General features: G+C 38.1%; 1 protein-coding gene and 2 long non-coding RNA genes across 5 annotated transcripts in view; 2 read left to right on the top strand and 1 right to left on the bottom strand.

Annotated features, from left to right (window-relative positions):
* The window catches only part of LOC306994698, a 77,750-nt gene extending 75,897 nt beyond the window's left edge, over positions 1-1,853 (bottom strand). Inside the window, exon 1 of the long non-coding RNA XR_013796725.1 lies at positions 1,727-1,853. This is a non-coding gene — a long non-coding RNA (uncharacterized lncRNA). The remainder of the gene's footprint in view (positions 1-1,726) is intronic.
* Positions 1,854-1,868: 15 nt separating this feature from the next.
* Positions 1,869-6,061, top strand: cebpg (CCAAT enhancer binding protein gamma). Its single transcript, XM_079605430.1, has 2 exons — positions 1,869-2,000; positions 4,042-6,061. Exons 1-2 carry the CDS (start codon positions 1,884-1,886, stop codon positions 4,414-4,416), a joined length of 492 nt encoding a protein of 163 aa, XP_079461556.1. The 5' UTR covers positions 1,869-1,883; the 3' UTR covers positions 4,417-6,061.
* A 4,729-nt stretch (positions 6,062-10,790) lies between these two features.
* The window catches only part of LOC306994695, a 42,273-nt gene continuing 28,760 nt past the window's right edge, over positions 10,791-24,303 (top strand). Inside the window, exons 1-3 of one of the 3 annotated variants that reach the window (XR_013796721.1) lie at positions 10,791-10,970; positions 11,338-11,433; positions 20,473-20,617. This is a non-coding gene — a long non-coding RNA (uncharacterized lncRNA). Of the gene's footprint in view, positions 10,971-11,278; positions 11,434-20,472; positions 20,618-24,303 lie in introns of all 3 variants that reach the window. The other 2 variants (XR_013796722.1, XR_013796723.1) reach the window with 2 other exon arrangements.

Genomic DNA, 24,303 nt, shown 5'->3' with positions numbered 1-24,303 from the left:
ACGGCATCAAAACAAATATGAAAGTGTGTGTGGGGTGGGGGGGGGGGGGGGGTGAATTAATTAAAGATGAAACTGAAATAGCCTATTTTGGAGGCAAGATGATCTAGGGAAATTTGTGACTTAAGGTAATGCAATACATCCAACCACAAGAAAGACTATAGCCTACATTACCATGACAATATTTTATCTGACTTGATACGTTTAAGTTGTTGTTGGTGGAGACTGGAGTGTCAACCAGAATGAATTCCATAAGTGGAAAGTGCAAGAATTGACCAGACTATAGCCTATGTCCAAGATATAGGCTAACAGCGCAAAAATATAAACTGGAGAATTAGCCTACCTATAACTTTATTTAGCTTGGCTCTCGCTTCTATGGATCTTTAAAAACACTTCATTTTAATAATTCTAATTTTCACCAGCTTTATGAAACGAGAGCTATAGTCTACTACTGTTAACTTGTTTGGTATTCTTGACAGATCTAATGTTTTACCGCATGAAAACTCCCCAAAACGAGAAATGCAGCCTGATTGGTTTAGGGACATGTCAATCAAAGAGTATATTTCCTCGTCTCCCAACCCTCTGATTTGATTGGTTGCGAGAGCAGATTTCCCTACATGGTCACAAGATTTCGCAATACTCCCAAGCGCCGCTTTACCAAACAATAACACCTCAACCTGTGCTTATTTTTCCGTGAACAAAGAGGACATTATTCTTTATTAACTCGAGTGGGTGACTTGTAAGCCTGGAACGTTTTTAAGGTAAGTTTTTGTGGGGATATTGTAAGATAGCAATACAGACTGTCGAATGTATTTTGTACCAATCAACCGATGGCTCGCTAACAGGATCCGTGCCGCTCTCACTCGATTGCAAAATAGCTTCAAATCCCGGATCTTGAGGCCAGCTAGAGCTTCATAACCGACGATGAAACATGATCGCGATCGACTACTAATCGTTATTCTTCGTTCACGTAACTTTTTATGTAGAAAGCAGCCTGTATGAGCTCTCGGTTCATTGTTAGAGGCTTGACGTCACGGTTAGGAATGTGCCAACTATTAGCCAACCTGCTAACCTGCAGTTGATCCCACTGGCTACGGACGCACGTAGCCCTAAAGTGACACTTGTGTCAACATTGTGGGTGTTGTACATGGTTCAACGCTATAGAATACTGATTTACTGGATCTGCTGCCATTTTTTAAATGTAAGTTAGGCATACTGTTGTCGAAAGCTAGTCAGCGGTATTCCCCTTCATTCCCACAGTTCCGTGTATGATGTAACCAGCCTGTCATGACTCAAAACAACATACAAAACACTGTCTGGCTTTAAAATGTTATCTAATAAACTTTCATTTTCTTTACCGTATCGTCACTATTCTGATGTTTGTTTAAAATGATAACTTTAGCTCGGCATAGTTCTGCATGACTCCGGAGTTTCCCTTCTCCCGTGTAAAAAGGAGCGGGTGGGAGCGCGAGCGATGATGCAACCGCGGGCAACACTTGAGCTCGCGCTCATATGAGAGAAAGAAAATTTGCCACATATGCACATTGACGGTCGGATTACAACAACATAATGCTAACGGATAAGCACAAGCGGTTGACCCGACTTTCAGGTGTTGCAGCATTTTGCTGAAATAATGCGTTTTGCGTAAAGCATCTGTTCAGGTGGGGATTGTGTGCCAACAAAATATGTAAAAGTGTGATGGAGAATGATGCTGATGTGTGCAGAGTACCTTGTATAACTTCTTTCTCTCCATTCTGTCTGGTTTTCAGGCACACGGCTGCATTTTGTGGCATCCAGCTTCACACAATACCAGCTAACTCCAGCTCTGCGAAGCCCGACAATATAGGTCGGAGAGGCTAAGAGAAAGACAGTGGAAGTGGATCCAAATGAACAAGCAGTTGCAACAGAAGATATCCAGCACAGATCAGAACGGTGTCAGTGTTATTCAGAATCAGCCTCATAATAGTGCATTTAACCCCGCAGGAGCTGCAGGACTACAGCAGGTACACACATCAACAAGCTGATCTATTTATTCACCTATGCATTTATAAATATAAATGACTCTGCAAAACCAAGATCAAAGCATTGCATTGTGTAATTTTGCAGTGCTTAAACCATGGTATGATTTAGGGCTGCAAGATATATAAAAATTTCGCAGATGTACATATCACGATATGCATATCACGGTCTCGTGATAACTGCATGATTTTCATACTCCAAAAGATTACAAAAGTCCAAGTTTTAGGTCTTCGCAGACAGCAAAGAGTAGACTGGACACATGACTGTTTCATATGTGTGACATGCCTAATGTTTAAATTAAATTAAATGCAATGAGCAAAGTACTCACGCGCTCAGGAAGCAGCATCTCGGAAACAACGTGATCCCGAAATCAGTTCTCTTCTGTAGCTTACATGGCCAAATACACAAAATTATGTAAAATTGCCCATCTTGGTGAGTATTCATGTAAACATGGTCAGTTATGTCTTAAGTGGACTAAATGGTTGAGAAAGAAAGTGCACGTGTAACAACATATTGGATCCGTGCAACTCTTAAGGCCCCGATTTTTTTTCTCCGTTCTTGGCTTAGGGGTAAACCGAAGTTCGAATTACGTGACCAGCGATATACTGTTAGCGAACATCCAAAAACCGCCCACACTGCTGAGAGTGACGGTAAGATGAATATGTACTGCATACTTTTGTCTCTCAATAAAATAAACACAAACCAAAAATTAGAAAACAGCAAGCATTAAAGAAAGCATAAGAAAAGCATCTGATCAAACTCCAAGCAATGTGAATATTTGCACAAGCTCTGCAATTCGGCACTCCAGGAAAGTCATGTCACGTTTATTTATATAGCACTCAAAACAATAGATTGCTTAAAAGCATGCAGCTTTACAGTATTAAACATGAAAAGCAGTTCATTTCATCTTCTACTATAAAGCGACTCTCCACTGTGTTAGCGTTTTTACCCGCGAATGTCTGACCTCGGCAGACTCAACAGAAGAAATAAACCAGAGAAGAGTTCCATGTTAAAGAAGGCGGACCCTTAGCGCATACATACAGGTGAAACTCGAAAAACTCGAAACAGCTGCGAAAACCTTTTCACAATATTCTAATTTTGAATTTGGGGTTTTCATAAGCTGTAAGCCATAATCATCAAAATTATAACAAATAAAGACTTGAAATATCTCACTTTGCATGTAATGAGTCTATATAATATATTAGTTTCACCTTTTAAGTTGAATTACTGAAATAAATGAACTTTTGCATGATATTCAAATGTTTCGAGTTTCACCTGTGCCTATTACGTAATCGCCATGGACCAATGGGAGTACGAATGTGTTTAGCCGGAGCAAATTTTTCCAGAAAGTTTGCTTTTGCAAGCTATTTCGAACTCCTGAAATGAACACAAACAAACTTTGATTTGGCCTGATTTTGTTAGAAATTAAGTCATATTAGTTTTTCGATTTTCGTTTTTCGATTTAGCTTGAAGTATATCTGGACCTATAAAGGGACAGCAGCCTAAAAAACCTGCTCCCGTCTGTGTGCTTAATGTTAAAAAAACAACAAGAGACGATGAGAAAATCACTCACTGCTCTTGACTGAATAACTTCAGTAGCTTTAATAATGGTTTACACTGATGTTAAAATGACACTTATTTTTATGTAATTCTTTAGTAAATCACTGCGGTTCACTTTGTAGGGATACTTCCTTCTCACAAAAAGAATGTGAAACATGTATGTTGGTTATTTAATTTTCAGTGTTTAAATATTAACATAGAAATTTACTTTACACACTTAAAGCATTATTGTAACGCATATTGAATATTGCATTTAACAAGTTATTTCATAAAGCATTTTTCGTCAATATCATGCATTCATAATATGTATTCATTAAGTGCATCCACCCATCCAGTTTCTTGTAGTCTTAAAGAAAATTGTTTATAGAAGACTTGGAATGTAAATGTCAAAACCACAAATTAGCCATATACTGGATATGCTGTTGCTTATCATTACTATGCGTGACATTATTATAATTCTCACAGGTTCCTCAATTAGTTCCCGTGAGTCCCGGAGGTGGGGGTAAGGCTACACCACCCAGCAAGATGAAAAAGAGTAGTATGGATAAAGATAGCGACGAGTACCGCCAACGGAGAGAACGCAACAACCTAGCCGTAAAGAAGAGCCGCATGCGCAGCAAGCAGAAGGCGCAGGACACCCAACAGCGCGTCAATGAGCTGAAGGAGGAGAACGAGAGACTGGAGGCCAAAATCAAATTGCTTAGTAAAGAACTGAGTGTGCTCAAAGACCTGTTTCTAGAGCATGCTCACAATCTCGCAGACAACCCTGCTTCTGGTGGAGGCCCCGGAGACATCTGCAACAACAACAACAACAACAACAGCAGTAACGGCAGCCAGTGAGGGCCTGATGTTGGTTTGCAGTGTGCTATGCTGTGGGCTGTGTGGAGGCTCTCTAGGCAAATCATTTTACTTAATCGTATTATGCTTTCTTTCCCTCCTGGTCCTGGAATGTGTACTGTCCGCAGTGCTTAACTTGTTAACTTCTGTTTGTACACTCAAATTCAGTTTCTTTTTCACTCGTATTGTATCTCGTGCAGAATGTTATGACATCATGGCCATAGCAACCGCAAAAAAAAAGTCCAACCCACGCTCTGATTTGATGTGCTGGAGATAACTTCTATAACTGCCTTTCAATTGTAAAGCACCATGTTTCAGTGTCTTGAAACTTTGCAATATCTTAGAGGACTGTGAAAGCTTCTTGGTAGACAATTTTGAAATCCGGCCAAAGCTAGTCACAAAGATTTGACTGTAAATAATAGTAAATGTGTTCAATCACTCCACTCCGACGATAGGATTCAAAGACTGAGCTAATAGACAGTACCACAGTCTGTTAACATTATTCATTATGACTTGGAATTAGGGCTACTAAATTTGATCAAGTAAGGACGTCTCCAAATGCAAAGAGTAGCTGTTTTGTATTCCTGCTTTTTGCCGGTCAGCTTGAATTGATTCAAACTCTTTACTTGTTGACCATGTCTTATTATAGCAAATACACTGTTGTATCTATGGTAACAGACTGTAGACAGACAAAACATATTGCATCAGACTCCAGACAGTGTCTCCATTACCAGTAGTCCTTAAATCCCTACAGTTTAGCCTCCAATTCTGACAAGGGTGGAGAAGGAAAGATAGAGTAGAATATTAGCTCTAGCCTGTATGTTAGGATGTTGGTAGCTAAATTAACACAAACTTATTTCATAACAGCAACTTTTGTGTCTGTGTAAATACTGTTGATGATGCAGATAAGATAGGATTTAGAATGACTGGTGCTGAAAATTAAGTCATCAATCACCTGACGTGCCCCAAATTTATTTATATTGAAAAGTTACTTATCCGAAGAAGCTTTTTATCTGACTACATCAAATATTGGCTATTTAATAGTTTTCCTGACCAGTCTCAGAGAAATATGTTTGACTGTACATATGCAGCAGGTGTTACTAAAAGTTATTGGAATAGCCACGTGACCTTTGCCCTCATTGATTCTCATAGAGCTGTGTGTTCTTGGAGTCGCTGTAGATAGACTTTTGTACCTCAGGCTATATGTCATAGCCTCACCAGACAGCCTTTAAGATGTATATTCCCGTTTAAGAGAAGATTAAAAAGGGGAGGATAAGACAAGGCAATCTCGTTAAAATGTCTGAAGCATCTTTAATTAATGTATATTTTCTATACCTGAAGTTTTAAACATTTAGAAAAAAGCATGAAAGGCTATGCATGATTAGAACCATTTAAACAACTAATTAAAAATGATGCTCTATAGAGGAATAGCGAATCGGCGACTGCATACTTTTGTATTGTTGTATCAGGTTGGGCTAAAATAAAGCTATTGTGTAAAACTTCTTAAAAATGAGACAAAAGTCAATATTTCATGAATATTTGATTGGCATATTTTGCTTAAGTATGAGGGTTGCTGGGCAACTTGCTTTTTTACATAATGTATACTGGGTTTTTGTGCATTGTAAATTAAAATTGAATACAAAATACATTCCTTGTGTTTGTACTAACTGTGAGGAGGGGCACAAAACCTAGACATTAATTTACCAAGTCAGCTGAGGTGCCTGCAGTGCATAGTGTCCTGCTGCAGTCAATGGAACTGGCCATAATCGTGGTATGCTTTTCAACACCTCTCAACCTGAACTCAATTCAAACTTAAGAGCTACTTAGCAGTTACTGCTATTTGAGCAAAATGCATTCCATCTGAAGTCATTCTCACAAAACTTTTTTTATAAATCACAAAAATCTAGGAATTAATGTTACATTTACAACATTTAATCGATGTTGTAAATGCCAGACTTAGGAGCAGTTTACACAACTCCGTTTTCAACTTAAAACTTTTTGGCCTTTCATTTAACACGAAAATGCTGTTCGGAAAAAGAAAATCCGAAATTTCTCCTTTTCGTTCCACCGGAGGAAACATTTTTTTATACAGCTTTGGAATGAAAAGAGGGTTTCATTAAGTAAATTCTGAAAGAATTATCATTTTTGAGTGAACTATCCCTTTATGTGCATTAGCAGCCTATTTGAATGCAGGGGGGGACCTAACCTCAGTCATTGCAAAATATGGTGGAGGCAAAAAACATGATCCCAGTCAAAGCTGGAAAATATGTATTGCACATAGAGAGTATAGCGAAAGCTAATTTGCATCTCATGTCCCTAGAAAGGCTTTTCTAGACAAAATTAAAAATAAATTAAAAATTTGTTACATTACATTACACTTTTACATACTAAAATTATTACATTTAAATATGCGTGCAGTTCTGGTTTATTTTAAACCACCGCTTTACCTTCAATGTAAAAGACTTTATTTCAAATATTGCCTTAAACTCATTTGGCAACAGGTTCCAGAGTTTGGAGCCCTGAACAGAAAAGGCTCTTTGCCCTTGTGTAGTCCTACGAAAAGTAATCCTACAATTCCCACCTGCCGAACTCCATTATCTCTTTATCAATTTACATAAAACAGATGGTGCCTTATTGTGCAAACATTTAAAAATCAATTTATATATGACAGGTTTTTTAAATTTATAAAACTTAGCATATTAAAATTTTTTAAAACATTGCTTTTTATCCACTATTTTTATAGCTCGATTATACAACATTTAAACTTTTTTAATTAAGGAATCACTTGTTTGAGTCCAAACTGTAATACAGTATGAAATGTGGGACAAGATCATTGCATGCATAAAAAGATGTGCTGCCTCAATTTACATATATTTTCTAATAAGTCTGAAACAATTTAGATTAATCCTTACCATTTTTGTGAGCTTTTTTTTATGTTTGTAAAATTTAAGTTGTGAGTCTAAAACAATACCTAAAAAGTTAAACTCATCTACCTCCTCTATTTCTTTATTATTTACTCGAATTATTACTTTTTCTTTTTGCTTTCTATTAGAAAAACACATAAAGACAGTTTTCTTAACATTCAGAGTAAGATGATTTTCCTGGAGCCATAAAGATATCCTTTCATTTGTTCATTTAAAACTGCAGCAACCTTGACAGATGACTTAGCCGATGTATAAATTACTGTGTCATCAGCATAAAGCTGACATTCAACATCTGGACAACAACATGGTAGATCATTTATAAACAAACTAAAAAGTAAGGGGCCTAAGATTGAGCCTTGAGGTAAGCCCATTTTGTTTCTCATAAACAATGATTTTGTATCCTCAATTTTAACACACTGATCTCTTAGATTTAAATAAGAGGTAAACCACTCAATCGAACGTTTACTAAAATTAAATGCACTTAATTTAGATAAAAGAATAGTGTGGTTAACTGTATCAAAAGCCCTTTTTAGGTCAATGAATACTGCTCCCATCACATGTCCCTGATCCAAAGAATATCTAGCTTTTTCCAAGAAATAACATATAGCTGTTTCTGTGGAATGCTGGGCCCTAAAACCAAACTGATGTTTATGTAGGAAGTTATTACTCTCTAGATAGTTTATTAATTGTTCAGCTACAACCTTCTCCAAAACCTTTGACATAACCGGCAAGATTGATATTGGTCGATAATTTGAAATCAGGCTTGGATCCCCTGATTTAAAGAGCGGTGTAACTACAGCTTTTTTCCATGTGTTCAGGAAAACAGTCTCTAATTGATACATTTGTCAAATGAGTTAACGGAGCTATCATCACGGAGCTATATTTTTTAATCAAATTAATATCTAAATTGTAAACATCTTTTGCTGTTGAATTTGGTAGACGCTTTACAATTTCAGTTATTCTATTTTCTTCAATCTCCTTAATTAAAAATGAATTTGGTAGCTCATCCTCCACCTTATTATTTAATGATATTGGTTTAAAATTTTCAGCCAATTCATCTACTGAACTTATAAAATATGTATTAAACTCATATGCTAGAGAACCTTTCTCATCAATTGCTTTTCCATCTATTTGTAACTCTTTGATTGTTTGCTGCTTTTGAGTTTTATTTGTTAAATGATTTATTAAATTATTAAATAAATTGAATAAGACTGAAGATTGATGTTCCGAATGGCATAGAGAAGGTGTGTCATTCTGTACTTGGACTCTGGACTGTTATAGGTGAGTGCATACCCTGTTCAGTGAGATAAGATGTATGACGTGTATTGGAACACAGGCACAGTGTCCCAATAGAGAGGAAGAACGCAGAACACCAAGTCCTACATACAACACACGCCTCAGTTCTCCTTCCCCTTTTTTATTTTTCCTATAAACTTTTATTTTGCTCTCTCTAGTGTATATTTTTCTTCTGTCTACATGAACATGAACATAGTGATAGGAGTTTTAGGCATCAAGTTATCCTTACAGCCCTGTAATTCCAGCGGAAGTACATATTTCCCATTGCACTGCAGGCCTTAAAGCTCACCGTAAAGCCAACAGGTTACTCAATACAATAAAATGGCTTTCAAGATGCTGATGCATTTGGTGTCCCGGTTTAAGCGTACAAGGCCACAGACACTATGTCACTCCAGCTGGCAAATGGCTAGAGACAAGAGATAGTAAAATGCTGATTCAAAAGTGTGGTACATTTACATTGCTGAGGTTACTGTAATAATCTACAGCCCATTTGTTAGTTAATCTATAACCGACTGACATCAGCATCATCCGACAGATATCAAGTTAAGTGAGTATATTGTTGGACTGATTCCAATTTGGATATGCTGATAAGTTTGAGTAGGCTAAAGTAGACAGGCTCTCAGGGGTACTGAAACCTCATGCTTGTGTCTACATTTTTGAACTCAAAATGTTATACTCACACAACACACCCTTATAATTTGTATCTATAATCTGCTTTTTTTTTTTAAACACCATTAGATAAATAAAGTCTAATGTTATACAGGAGGTGATAGACATGAATGAAATTGCCACATAAACTATAATTACAGCAATAATCTTTGGGCAGTTTACCTCACTACAAACTGAAGTTGTTAGTTTAACAACTGCATCTCTCAGTAGCGTAACATCACTATTTATTTTCCAGCACTTTGTCAACAAATAGCCTGTCTGATACCTGCCGTTTTTTGTCTGCAGTTTAGAATAGCAATGGCTGAGCGAATAGCAGTCGCTCTTTTGAGTCATTTTTATTTAAAAAAAATTTACGTTTATGAAAAAGTAATCATATTCAGAGAGCTCCCATTGAGTCCATAACGGGATTAAAGACTAATAGTGCCCATATCTTAAAATAATTACCAATAATAATAGAGATTTGATGCCTGAGATTTTCTGGAAGTTAAATATGTCATTAATGTTATGGGGTATTCAGAAAAGTAATACATATTGGTAAAAAAAAAAAAAATCCAAAAGGTGTAAGTCCAAATCGTACTGGTTTCATGGAATGACTCAAATGCTTCTCGTGTTTGGAAAGAGGTTTGACGCGTGTTGCCTTTTCAAATGCACATTATAAGTGACTCCAACTCACAATGCTTTCAGAAGGAGCAATGTTCTAATATGGAAGCATATGGGTAGCAATATTCAATTCGAAATGTAATATGCAAAATGACAATGCAATATGTAAAATGGAGATTAATTTCTGTATTGGTACAAAAATGAAAAATATATAAATGAAAAATCAATTATATAATTTACATTTGCCATTTCATACACTGGTTTTAATATGTAAATTGAATACATATTTTAACGCTGGTCGTGTTTCCGAAGATTATTACGCGTCTGCAGGTGATAGAACCAGTAGGCTACGATGTTGGAACGTCTGGGAGAATTTTCTGCCTTATGGCGTCGACACCCGTTTGGTGTCAACATTATACTGAGCTGTTGTCTGAAGCTGGACTGTGTAAATGGTTTCGTTTTGTATAAAATATTATTATCTGATACACATATGATTCATTTTGCATATTAATCGCAGCCTTTGGCTGGCTTCAGCCCTGACTTATTCACAAAACAGCACTAGTCTTTCTTATCTTATTACATAGAGTAGCCTATTATAGAGTTATTCTTATATAGAGTATCTTATTGCTTTTCAATGCAACTTTCATGAAGTAAAATCACTAAAAGCCTTCCTTCCGCTGGAAAAAAAATAGTCCCTGAGTCACCCTGACCGTGAACCACGAATCTAACGTTATATAATGTCATTCTAGATCAGTAACGTTACCGTGAACAGCAACAGAAGTTACATTATTTCGCCATTAGATGGCGGCAAAGACTCTTTATAAGTGAGTCAGTCAGAGAAGACTTTTATATTGAAAGGACTAACACTTGTGAACACGGAGAAGCAAGACGCAACTGACAAATTATGACTAATGTGCTATGCTAATGTGTCAGGGCACGGAAAACCCCTTAACGTTAGCTGTTAAAAGGTCAATCTAGATATCGCAGCGGACATTCAAACGGATTTTTATTACGAATATAGGACTGACCTGAAGGAAAATGTTATATCTAACGTTACTGTAAATGCAGGTAAGTTAACGTTAAGTTACACTCGCTCACTCGATCTCTCACAATAAGCTTCAACGAACAAAATCAACGAGAATGTTTACGTTGCTATGAATGGTTGCTAGGGGTGTTGTGTAATAAAGTTCTTAATGATAGAACCATAGAAATGTGTGTTTATTATCGTAAATAAAACACAGCTATTGACCAATCAGAATCAAATAATGTAATGTAACTTATGTAACGTTAACCTTAGGCTAATCTGTAATAACGAGCTCTGCAAGGACAAACGCTTTTTACAAGACGTTTAAACCTCGAAATTACTGTAATTTCAGCGTGGCCTGAACGCACATTAATTTACCCCCACCCCATACAACTCTTTTTTTTAAAGAAGAATTTATAAGCGCCACACCATACCTGCACCAGCGGTTTGGAAAAAAGGATGATTCAGCTTCGGGCGCCATCTTCGGATCAAAAGCTGGGCAATTCGGTAAGTTCATTGTAGTACCCCAGAGTGCAGTCTGGACGATGGGGCGGGGCGACACTTTGGGGCGGGGTTACACGTGTCGCTCCGCCCACCCCCAATTTAATTGGCTTATTATACAGCAATCTTATTGGCCCAGATGATTCAAGCCTGAGCATGCGCATTCTTTATGTACTATTTTTGTGAATGATTTGTCCATATTAACGAAATATTAAATGCTAACTCTAATCGTATATTATCGGTTTACCATGGTCATTTTAGTTAGGATCTATTGGCTAATGTTTTATTGTTAAGACACAGAATAGACAAAGTTATTGTTTAAAAACGAACGCTTGATGACAGCACCTCAGCTGTTTTCATATTTCCATCAGGTCGGTCGGTGGATCATCTCAAACTCGGGATTTTACGCAAATTATGATAAATCGCTGTATTAAAGGAAATACATCGGACAAACCCGAACGCAAGCAGCTGATTTTAAATGTTATATTTAAAAAAAAAATTATTTAAAGCGCGACCGTTTTTCGTTGATTTTTTTAAACGAGATTTGTTCTCCAATGCTTGCATTTTTTGGCACAAAGTGCAAATAAAATGTTTAATGGCAAACTCATATTTCCTTGTTGTTTACCTGTTAAAAATAGGTTCAAATATTAACACTGGCAAAGGCTACAGCTGCAGCCTAACTATTAAAAAAATCACCGCTGTAAATCTGGGCATTGCCTATAGCCTAACAGCCTACTTCAAATAGTTACTTATTTATACTTAAATTGAGCATATAAAAAATAATATTTGCTATAGAGCGACATATTAATATCTGTTTTAGTATTTTTTTTCCACTTTTCAGCACTGCAGGTTTTTAAATTCCCATTGTACGCAAAAAAAAAAAAAAAAAAAAAAAAAAAAACAATGTCCAGGGCTTGTATTATTTGGTAGCCTATTATTGTCTTATTTGTCACTTTCGGAACTGTGTCTTACTGAAATACAGTGAATTATCATTATGTAGTGTAAAACCCCGAGTTTATTTTATTCACCAATCCTAATGGAAAAATGAAGCATAAATGAATGATGTAAAATGACGCAGCCCTGCATGACATTCGGAAAACATTACTATCAGCTTAATAGGCTATCTCTCCTTGCAATGCTAGTAATTTAATGCAGTCATGATCATTGCTCACTTAAAGTGCCATTGACTTATCTGCTGGGTAAATTAATAAATATAATTTAGCTAAATCTAAAACATCGTATGATTTATATCAGCAACATATTTCTTTATATCGCCCAGCTCTAAAACGACTCAATATAAAGCTTATATAGGCCTATATTACTTTTTGAAAAACTGCTATAAAACGATGTGAATTGAGCGCTATACAAAATGTTTTGACTTGACTTGACTTCACTTGATAATGATATAGCCTAGACCTAGGCTATCGTGGCCACGAATGAAGAATTCGTTCCCCAGATTTAGCAGGGCTATATTACACGGCGGTTTGCCTTGAAAGGATTGTTTGTTGTACAGTAACTTCATTTAACTTATTAAGTCGTATTAACTGTAACTCGTAGCCTACTAAGTTAATAAAAACATTATTTAATTTATCGTTACTGAAATCGCCATGCGTAGTAGCCTACGGCCAAACTGCGTAGAAGATCATTCATAAACTCGTACATAAAGGAATGCGCATGCTCATGCCTACTCCAATAAGATTGCTGTATTATAAACCAATGAAATTATTGGTGGGCGGAGCGACACGTGTAGCCCCGCCCCAAAGTGTCGCCCCGCCCCATCGTCCAGACTGCACTCTGGGGTTACTCAGTTCATTCGGCGCACGGCTCTCACAGTGCATTATGGGTATTCTCTAGTCGTTAAGTATGGCTTCCATTCCAAAATTGTCATTCCCTTCACTTGCTAACTTCCCTCTGCCTCGTTCACTCGGATGTACTTCATTGCCATGGTCATTGCTTATGTTGCATGAGTCCCACTCTCCTTTGGCTAAGCCCCGCCCCCCTTAGTTACTGTTGCTACGTCCGTCACTTTATTTGGGCTCTGGTTTGGTATTAACATGGCTTATGCTGTGACGGCTCTTCCTGCTGAATTTTTATCAAACGTTTATAAAGCAGCAAATAAAGTGTCCGATAGAATTAGGCAAAAGTGGCTGCAATATGCGTTCGAACTAGGCTAGATTCAAGACATAAAGGTGAAACGCAAGCAACAACAAGGCATCCAAATAGAGGCAAAAGCATACAGTCAAAAAATGAACCACCGCATATCCTAATTTACTAATCGAGGCAGAGGCTGGGACTAACAATATCAAGGAGCAACACTGTTCATGCAAAGCTGGGTAGGTCTCTATTCACTTCTATAATCATTATTACAAAGCAAATGGACTACGCGAGTATAAAGTTGTATTTATTAGTAGCATGTGCTAGCGTATCAACAATTATGGTAGAGAACCGAAATCATAACCTAAAACAGCATAAAACTGTCTAACTAGTATAACTTCACAGTAAGGTTAAAAGCAAAATTTATCTTAGAGCTCACAAAAGTGTGCTTGTTGATCCTTGAGGGGTTTAGCTGACTGTGAGGACGTCCACATTTTAATCCAAAGACGACACTTGTCAGGATTTGACTTCGGTTTTGGGAAGGGAAAAAAACGGACACCCCCCTCCAACCTCTCTTGGAAACGCGTATCTGTGTTACAAATGCCCCAGGCACAACGTTTAACCATATTTTTGATAAAACTACGACGGTAATAGCCTGCCGAGACCAAAAATATGAGACGCTGTGTTAGTCAATGGAGCGCTGTGAAAAAGTGTCGGACCTCTGCGGGAGCTCGTTCTTGGCTGCGCTGTGATTGGTCAATCTACATTCTAGGGTGTGGCTTAGCCAAAGGCGAATTGGAACGTCCTAAGCCCTTGATCACTTGGAATCACCTATGGAGTTGATTTATTATTTCAATCTTTTTCCCCTTTAAGAATTTGTTTAATGCAGCATCCAAATGTTTGGGTTGTTTTAAATAAAAAAATATATATAATTATTATATCATCAAGTTGTTTGTTGTGGTGGTGATTAGGCGAGATCTGTGGTGACGTCACAACTGTACTGCATTGTGGGACATATAGGTGCCAGAAGTGTACATATGAAATAGGCTGCGTTCCAGTCCACTTTTAGACACGCACTTGCTAACTTCCCTAAGCACTTCCCCTCGGGGGAATCTTTGCCGCCATTTTGAAGTGCATTCCACTTCGTGAAGTGGACGAGGGAAGTTTATATGGACAGACCCTCGTTCCCTCGATTTTGACCGAGGGAACGAGAGGGGTGGGCGATATGGCAAAAATATCATATCACGATTTTTTTCAGGAAATTCACGATTTTATCACGATTCCTTTTCATGTTGGTTTTACTATTTTGCAAGTGACTGAGCATCACAGCCAAACTAATGTCCCTATTTTAAAAACAAAGCCTTAGGTAACAAAATATAAAATAAAAAAGAATGGCAGACATTTAGGCCAAAGTGATAAAAGATAAAGATAAGATAAAAAATATTTGTCATTGTCTTTGTTATTAAAAATTAAGAACAAAGATACACATACACAACTTAATATACAAATTAAATAAACAGTGCTTTATTTTTTCAGCTACAGGTGTATATAACAGCATTGAAGAAAGTAATTAAATGAACAAATATGAAAATAAAACACAACATCGACTTCACTGTATAACTTTTACATTGATTCTTATTAAAGCTACTATTAAAGTTCTCAGTCAAGAGTGAGGGATTTGCTCTTTGTATTTTGTTGTTTTATTAACAGGGATAGTTCTCCCAAAAATAAATAAAACTTATTTGGAGGTATGTGGGTAAACAAACAGTTGATGTACCCCAGTGACTTCCATAATAGTTTTTTCCTACTATGGTAATCAATGGGGACCAGCAACCGTTAGCCACACTCCTCAAAATATCTTCTTTTGTGTTCAGCACAAGAAATAAATTAATACAGGTTTGGAACAACATTAGAGAGTGAGTAAATAATGACAGAATTTTTATTTTTGGGTAACTGTCCCTTGAAGGACAAGCGGCAGCATGTTTACTATTAGGGCTACTGTCACTTTAAGATCTGCGCGCAACGAGTCTAATATACACGCATTTGACAAGCAGATTTTTTTCTTCATTTTTTCTATTGTTCTTTCACTTTAGACATAACCAACTTTGTTTATGTAAACCGTGTGTGTATTTGACAGTATTAGCGCAATAAGACTCGAAAGATAACTTAGTTCAGTATACAGGCGCTGTTAGACAGGCTTTTAGTGCATGTGCGCGTCGGCTGTTTACGCTCAGAAAAGCACCCGTTAGAACAGCGCATCAGCAGCGAATGACATGTTTAACCGGCAAGGCTTTAAAGCACATGCAAATAATTAATTTTTATGAACTACAGTGTCCCGTTCCTCTGCATTTCATGTGGATATACGTCGCGCTGTAAGTTACAGTAACGTATGTTGAGACGGAGGCGCCAGAACTGCAAACTGATAAAATGGACAATCCCACGATATTTCTTCAAAAGCAGATCGTCGAGACATTTTAATCGTCCACGATCAAAAATCGTAATATCGCACACCCCCGAGTCTACTTCATATGTACACTTCAGGCACCTATATGTCCCACAATGCAGTACGATTGTGACGTCACCACAGATCTAATCACCACCACAACAAACAACTCTATGATATATTAAATATATATTTTAATTTAAAACAACCCAAACACACCTATACATTTGGATGCTGCATTAAACAAATTCTTACATGGGAAAAAAAAATTAAATAATAAATCAACTCCATGTAGCTGATTCCAAGTGATCAAGGGCTTAGGGCGTTCCAATTCAGCCCATTGCAGTTTCCGCCTGTAGTGGGCACTCATGCAACGTAAGCAATGACGTACATCCAAGTGAATGAGACGGAGGGAAGTTAGCAAGTGAAGGGCATGACAATTTTGGACTGGAACGCAGCCATAGACTCGCTCCCTCGGTCAAAATCAAGGGAACTGTCCATATAAACTTCCCTCGTCCACTTCACGAAGTGGAACGTACTTCAAAATGGCAGCAGGGATTCCCCCGAGGCTTAGGGAAGTTCGCAAGTGCGTGTCTTAAAGTGGACTGGAACGCAGCCCATAAATCGGTTGTAAGCTTCAGCTTGAATGCTCGTTATTGCGGTGCATTGTGGGATTGAATGAGTGCATTTGATAACAACCACTATGCTTTCAGACACCCCTTCTACAAATGGCTGACCCCTCAAATAGTGCCCTATTTAAGCGTATAGGGGGCGATTTCGAACACAGACGTAGCCTACATCCGAGTGAAAGAGTCGGAGTGAAGTAAGAGAGGGAAAGGCATAAAAAAATTGGACGTAAACACTGCCTGCCAGGGATTAGTTAAGCAGAATCGATTTGTGATTCTGTCGAATTATTTAAACAGCGTAATATCATACAGGTAGATTCCTTTTAATCTGATTATTTAAGGTTTATACGTGAGTTTTCGTGACAGAGTGACAAGTCTATTATTACAGCAAGTACAAATATGCAAAAGCGTCAGTGTCCGAATATGCACACTCATTATCATTCACATTATCAAGTGGACTATTAGTTGAGTAATGGGGCATAGAAGGCGATTTTCAAAGACAGCTACTGAATCATTTGGTGTGGTTTCTCACTCCATAAAACTAAGAATTGAAATGTCGCTGAATGAAGTGGATCTTAACCTACAATAATTTTTAAACCAAACCTGCACCTGCAACGCTGTACATAAAAGCACTGTACCTAACAATAACAGAGCATTACCATTGATACCATGGTATTTTTAAGGAGCTTGTTTCCGCCATGGAAAAAAAACAATTTAAATGATAATCTCGGCTTTTTATCTCACAGTTCTGACTTCTTTTTTTTCTCGCAATCGTAAGTTTATATATTACTATTCTGACTTTTCTTGAGATGTAAACTCGTAATTGTGAGTTATACTTCTTTAGTTTACCTTAGTTTCCACTTTGTAGTAGGCTATAATTGGGAACTTTCTCTATACAACAGCTGTCATCTTATCTTAAATAATGATTTTGTTGGTAGCTTAGCTTGCCCAACACTGCCAGCCAATACATGTAACCTGGGCTGCATTTCTCAAAATGATACTGAGCTAAGTTGATCCATTTGTGGTAATGGTTCTGCGATCTTCTGGGAAATGCAGCTCTGTTTAGTTAATCCAAATTCAATGCAAATCAAATGGGTCTGTTTAAATTAGACTTAGCTCAACTTAACATTTCCATTTTGCTTAACTGCGCTCAGTCCAGTCCAACTGAACTGAGCAGAACCCTGATGAACTTGGCTCAACTCCACTGCACTCAACAAAACTGATATTAAGTAATGTTTATTCATCCTCATGGACTGTTTGCATCCATCACGCAGACTGGGATAGATGAACTTTAAGTTAGCTGTCAACCGTTGAAACACGTGCCATGTGCTTAAAGTACTCTATCACACCACAAAGGCAGTTTCTAAGGGTTAATGAAAAAAGAAGTGGGTGTTTTAAGGTTAGAGTCAGAAGTCATAAATTTATGGCTCAATATTTCATTCTAGGGTATTTTTTCCTCTCTGAACAGTGTTGATTTCTTGAACTATGAATGAGTGCAGATCTTAATCCCCGTAAAAGACTGCAGATGGTTTGTAAAAGGGAGGCAGAGAACAAATAGGGCTGGAGCTGCACTGTTCTGATTCATGTAGAGGAGTGGAATTCAGTGGGTTTACTCTAGGAATTTCAGCTATGTTGAGACTGTTTACTCTGTTGCTTCTCTCTCCATCTCCTGTTTTAATATGCTCATTAATATCATCCACCACATCCTCCTACCAACAGGCTTGACTTTATCTGACACTCTGGACTGACACCGTTATCTCCATGTTTACTGCTTCACAGCATTCACCCATCGCTATACAACAAGTGAATCCGTCAATCCCATTACCTCACGCTCTTATTTACATTCTGTAGCTTAAAATTGTTTCAATTACATGTTTGCCAAACAGGAGCTTTTCTTTAGTTGAGGGTGTTTAGTGTAAACTCTGATTCAACAGTGTGTTTGTTTATTTATTTATTGATTTAATAATTTCAATATATTAGGAGCTGTTGTGAGGTTTTAATTTGTTGTCCTTAATGAATACATTTTTATGTTTTTGACAAAGAAACTACATTTAAATGTAATTTTTTCATGCTATATGGTAGTTATTTTTGTCCTTTGAAACCACTTCCTCTTGGTTTATGACAGGCATAAATGTGCAAATGTATATTTCTTGATAATTTATTAATTTACTTATTATTTTTAAATGCAGTAAAATTCATGTATAATTCAATTATTTTGCTTATTTGTTAAATGTGTTGATTGGAAATTGATACACAACCTTGTGTGTAGGATGGCTCCTTGGCTATTAATTATCTGTATGGAAAAGTTCATTGGCTGGTTCAGGCTGGTCAACAAAAGGTCATTGGCTGTTGGCCCCTGTCGGACGATGTTATTGGCTGTTAGCCCGCGTGGGAGAAGGTCATTGGCTGGCCATGGTGTTTTGGTTGCCAGGTGTCTCTGGCAGAATCCTCCCCCTGATAAACAAGCATATCAGATTCCTATTCAATCTTCTGCATATCACACAACTGTTCAAACACCACTTAACACTTTAAAGCACCTCATGCTCAAGGAACCTCATTCAGCTATTCAATTCCTCAAGGCTAATATTAAGACTGGGATTCCTTTGATTTACTTGCATTGTTAGTAAAAAGCACATGTTTTGCTTTGACAATCGTTAATGGCCCCATATGTCACAATTATGGTCTGGACTGCAGTTTAAACAGTCTTTGGTATTCATAAATGAATGACAGTGGTTTCCGCATACAAGTTTTAATGGAAAGAAGACAGCACAAGAGTAGTTATGATCATAATACATATTTCCCACGGCAGAAAAGGATAAAATATATTTTTCCCACAAACTGCTAAACTTGACATTATGTTTCACTTCGTGTTGCACGTTTCCTAACAGATGGACGGTCGAAAGCATCCAAAACCTCCACATAAAAATGAGCGATGAACCTTTGGTAAAATCACCCTCCTTCCTCTTGCTGAGCACGCCAAGATACGTTTGTTTAAAGTAAACCTCCTCAGAGAACTTGGCGAGAAACGTCCTGCAGCAGCACATCTGGAAAACATGCCCTATAGAGAGAGATTTTATTGTGTGTCTTTTAAGAACCAAAGCCCCCTAATGGTTTTTATAATTTAGCATAAAGTAAGGGATATTAGTTTCAATAATCTCTTATTCATACAATCTCCCCATAAAACACAGAGCCACGGAGATGTCAGCTGTGACTGAGCACAGCACATGCGCCAAGAACATTCAGCCTCATTACAACAGGTCAGATAAGGCGAGAGAGAGCGGGAAATTTTTTTTGTGCTTTTCATTTTTCCAGATTTTATGTCATCACACGCGATACAGAGTTTAGATACACCATGCAACCTTCCATATTTCCTGAGGGTGTGTGTGTAACAGAGAGAGACCATGTGTATGTTTGAGGCTATGTGTATATATATTCTCACTATGCTGCTTTGTTTTCTTCCCATGGCTTTACTAGTTTCTGTGCACATGTGTTCAAGTTTTTTATGGAATGGATGACTGCAGAGTGACTGCTCTTCAGAAACATCATAAACAGCCCTTACATGTAGAGGTCCTTCATAGCTGCCGACATGCATAGGTATACACACAGTCCCTGTGCTCATATATAATCATGTCAAGAAAACACTTTCTCTCTCACACACAGTATGTACGTACGCACACGCTTTCATTGATGTGAGGAAGAGTATGCGCACTAAGACACTAACACACGCCACTGGGCCTCTCCTACTGTTTCACTGCCAACAATGTAAAATTTGTGCAGGCACAGCAGAAAAGCTTGGGAAGGAAGGATACATTTGATGTAAGTCACTTTCTTTTTCCTTTGCTTTTTCTCTCATTCTTTTTATTCTATTTTTGTTTTGTCCAGGTTTTGACAATACAAGAAAAAGGAATCTATAGTATCAACAATGAACACAATACAGTGAGAGTGCGGATTCGAAAAGGGGAATACATCTGAAATGAAAAGAACAATGGGATCGACATTTCACATCTGCTCATCACCCCCAGGCGAGGTTGGCTTTTCTGTGTGTGTGTGTGTGTGTGTGTGTGTGTGTGTGTGTGTGTGTGTGTGTGTGTGTGTGTGTGTGTGTGTGTGTGTGTGTGTGTGTGTGTGTGTGTGTGTGTGTGTGTGTGTGTGTGTGTGTGTGTGTGTGTGTGTGTGTGTGTGTGTGTGTGTGTGTGTGTGTGTGTGTGTGTGTGTGTGTGTGTGTGTGTGTTAGGCTGAGAAATACTAGTCTTTGTTTGTGATCATCACATAGACTTTGTGTCTAGTGGTTCAGGGTCTGAGCCATTAATTAAGCTATTAGATGACAACTATTCAAAATGTTAAAGGGGATAAGGAAGTTCTTAATGTTACATTATCAGGATTTTAGTTTTTGGTTCTGTGGAGCACAATTACATAAATCATTCAGTGAACAGTGAACACTAAATAATATCCTGTTAAATTTACATAAAAAAAAACACCTGCTGCTGTGTTTGACAGAAATTCATCATAAAAAAACGATATAGGCTATTTCAGGTATTATGGGTGTCCCGTTTTCATTGTATCTTTGTTTTGAGGACTCTTAGGCCATGTCCACACGGACACGGGTATTTTTATAACCGGAGTTTTTCCTCCTGAGTTTTTGAAAAAATATCCGTCTACATGAAAACGCAAAAACACGCTATCAAGCGCCGTCAAGAGCATTCCACACCAGCAGGCGGCGATATAACCCTAACCGTAAAGCCACGTTGGCCAATCAGAAGCCGTCAGCGGCGCACAATCTGACGTCAAACACAGTGGAAAACGGCGCACACTTTGACGTCGCAAGGCAAAAACTCCAGTTTTACTGTTTACACGACAACACTGCAACCGGCGTTTCTGAAAATCCTCACCCTGGCAGGGGTTTTCAAAAATGTTCGGTTTCAGTGACCTGATACTGCGTTTCCGTGTGGACGAATGGGCGAACCGCGTAAAAAAAGTCACGGTTATAAAAAATACCCGTGTTTGTGTGGACAAGGCCTTAGTTTGCTTCTCCCTGCTTCCCTTTGTATTGTGTTCTCGCTCATAATTTGTTGCTATGGTGAGTCATTGTTTCATTAATTAGAGCACACCTGTTTGTATTTGAGTTCATTATCTTGTGTTTATAGTGCCCTGCAGTTCTTTGTCTGGTGTTGTTTGTGTTTCTATTTTGTTTTGTTCTGTTTTGTGTGTGTTTGAGTTACAGACTACTTTGTCTACAATCGTTTAAATTCTTGCATCGTATTGGATTCTACTCTTTTGTTTTGTTTCATTTATTTATAAAGCACAAATAAACACAACAATAGTTGACCGCAGTGCTGTACAGAAAATAAGTCTAAAATGTATACATATACATACATACACATAAAAATACCAAGTAAAATAAACACATAGTTTATGATGAGTTTAATGCCCAGGTAAAAGATATGCCTTTAACTTAAGTTTAAACTCCGTTTAATAAAGTTACCTTGCTCCTTTACTTCCTGAACTCTTAATCGCCTTCTTCGTGGACCAGAATCGTGACAGAACACCTTGGGTACTTTCAATATCCCTCCTTGTTTCCTCGCTCCTCCGTCCTCCACCCTATAACCCAGAAACCAATCGAGCTCAGCCATCTTGAAGTAGGCTACATCTCAATTCTTGCACTGCGAGGATCGAGGAGTGAGGAGGCTTCCTGAGGAGTCATAAGGGAGGACAGGTGTATCCTCTGCGGAAGTGTTTTATAGACTAAATGTGACGAACGTATAAATTCTCCTCCCCTTCACATTGGTCACAATCATTTTAACTTATACTTTACCTTTGCAGTTTAAATTAACCACACATCTCACATATGTCAACAGGGTATCTTGCTTAATTATTATTTATTATGAATTTCTTTAATAACCAAACTAAATCAACACAAGGGCAGATCCTTTGAGCGCTGCTGATGGCGTTGTGAAGTGATGCTCGAGTGATCAAGTAGGCCTATTCGAATATACAAATAAGCTTTCCTTCGATTCCTCCTTTTCTTTCCTTGCAGCCTTTCCTCACATCCTACAGGGGGTGGAGCTGAGACGCGAGGAATGGAAACGAGGATGCAAAAATAAGAATTGAGAAGCACCCCAGACCTTACACACAATTGGAAAAGGATATGAAGAAGCTGTGCTCGGTTTACCAAAATGGCCGCAGGATTGAGTGTAATTTTGCCATTTGAAGTTGTTTAAGGACAGTGAGTTGATGGATTTGTTTGGTGCCCAGCCACTGAGCACAGTCCAGTGTCGGCTCCAGCCACTGTGAGCACAGTCCAGTGTCGGCTCCAGCCACTGTGAGCACAGTCCAGTGTCGGCTCCAGCCACTGTGAGCACAGTCCAGTGTCGGCTCCAGCCACTGTGAGCACAGTCCAGTGTCGGCTCCAGCCACTGTGAGCACAGTCCAGTGTCGGCTCCAGCCACTGTGAGCACAGTCCAGTGTCGGCTCCAGCCACTGTGAGCACAGTCCAGTGTCGGCTTCAGACGCGCTCAAGCGAGCCCCAGAGCTTAAGCAAGAGTCCGCTCCAGAGTCCGCTCCAGCCCATGAGCTCAGTTCACTATCTTCCACAACCTCCAGTTTGATCACCATCTCTAGCATACTATTTCTGCAACATATATAGCATATCAGCCATTTACTTGCATACTACTCTTCATTTTTCAGTCATATATGATCATATACCATATATTAGCACATACTGCCGTATACTAGCATAATAATCTTGACTATTTTTGCCATAAATTACAGATATAAGAGTAGCATGCTAGTACATGATTGTATTTGCAATTATTTATGGTATTTTGCCATTTGTGGATGAAACAGTCAGAGACATTCTAATTGTTTAAATTGATTACCGAATCTATGGGGGGCACTCTTGAATCCTGTTGTTGTCTCACTAAGTCTGCTGTGGCCTTCGCTCCAGACATCCCCAAGTCTGTTTGCCCTCCAGACGTCCCCAATTCAGCCTTCGCTCCCAACATCCCCAAGTCTGCCGGCATTCCCGATGCACACTGGTCAGTAGGGGTGGGCGATATGGCCTCAAAATGATATCACGATATTTCAAGAATATTTGCGATAATGGTATTTATGACAATATAGAAAAAAAATATATGGAACAACGTTTTATTGGTGATTGCAGCTGGCAGGCAACAGCATTTATTAGTGCAAACAAAATGAAGGGCATTTTCCATTCTTTTCCAAAGAGCTAAATGGCCAATGGGCATTTTTTAGACAATTTTTTATTACATTTATCTCACCTAAATGTTTGCTTACTCATTGCGTTTTTACAATGGCATAAATTTGTTGTTAAGAGTTAACACAACTGAAGTGGAGCAGAAAATATGCAAGGTCAGGGTCATGGATACATCCTAGAAGGTGTAGTATGAAGTCCAAGACCACTGGGACAAATAAGAGCTGGTACAGTATCATGACAAATCCTCCCCCACCCCATCAAAATTCTACAATTCTCATTCTTTATGTTTTCAGTTAGATTCGGTAATCAATTTAAACAATTATAATGTATCTGACTGTTTCATCCACAAATGGCAAAATGCCATAAATAATGGCAAATACAATCATGTACTAGCATGCTACTCTTATATCTGTAATTTATGGCAAAAATAGATTATTATGCTAGTATACGGCAGGATGTGCTAATATATGGTATATGATCATATATGACTTAAAAATGCA

This window comes from Phoxinus phoxinus, assembly GCF_949152265.1.
Source record: "Phoxinus phoxinus genome assembly, chromosome: 2".
NCBI lineage: Eukaryota > Metazoa > Chordata > Actinopteri > Cypriniformes > Leuciscidae > Phoxinus > Phoxinus phoxinus.
This window is presented reverse-complemented; position numbering and strand designations above follow the sequence as displayed.

Excerpts from the sequence above, each read along its gene's own strand:
- cebpg (XM_079605430.1), top strand. The coding sequence starts at position 1,884 with ATGAACAAGCAGTTGCAACAGAAGATATCCAGCACAGATCAGAACGGT. Across the intron at positions 2,001-4,041 it reads GAGCTGCAGGACTACAGCAG|GTTCCTCAATTAGTTCCCGT; the intron begins GTACACACATCA and ends TAATTCTCACAG.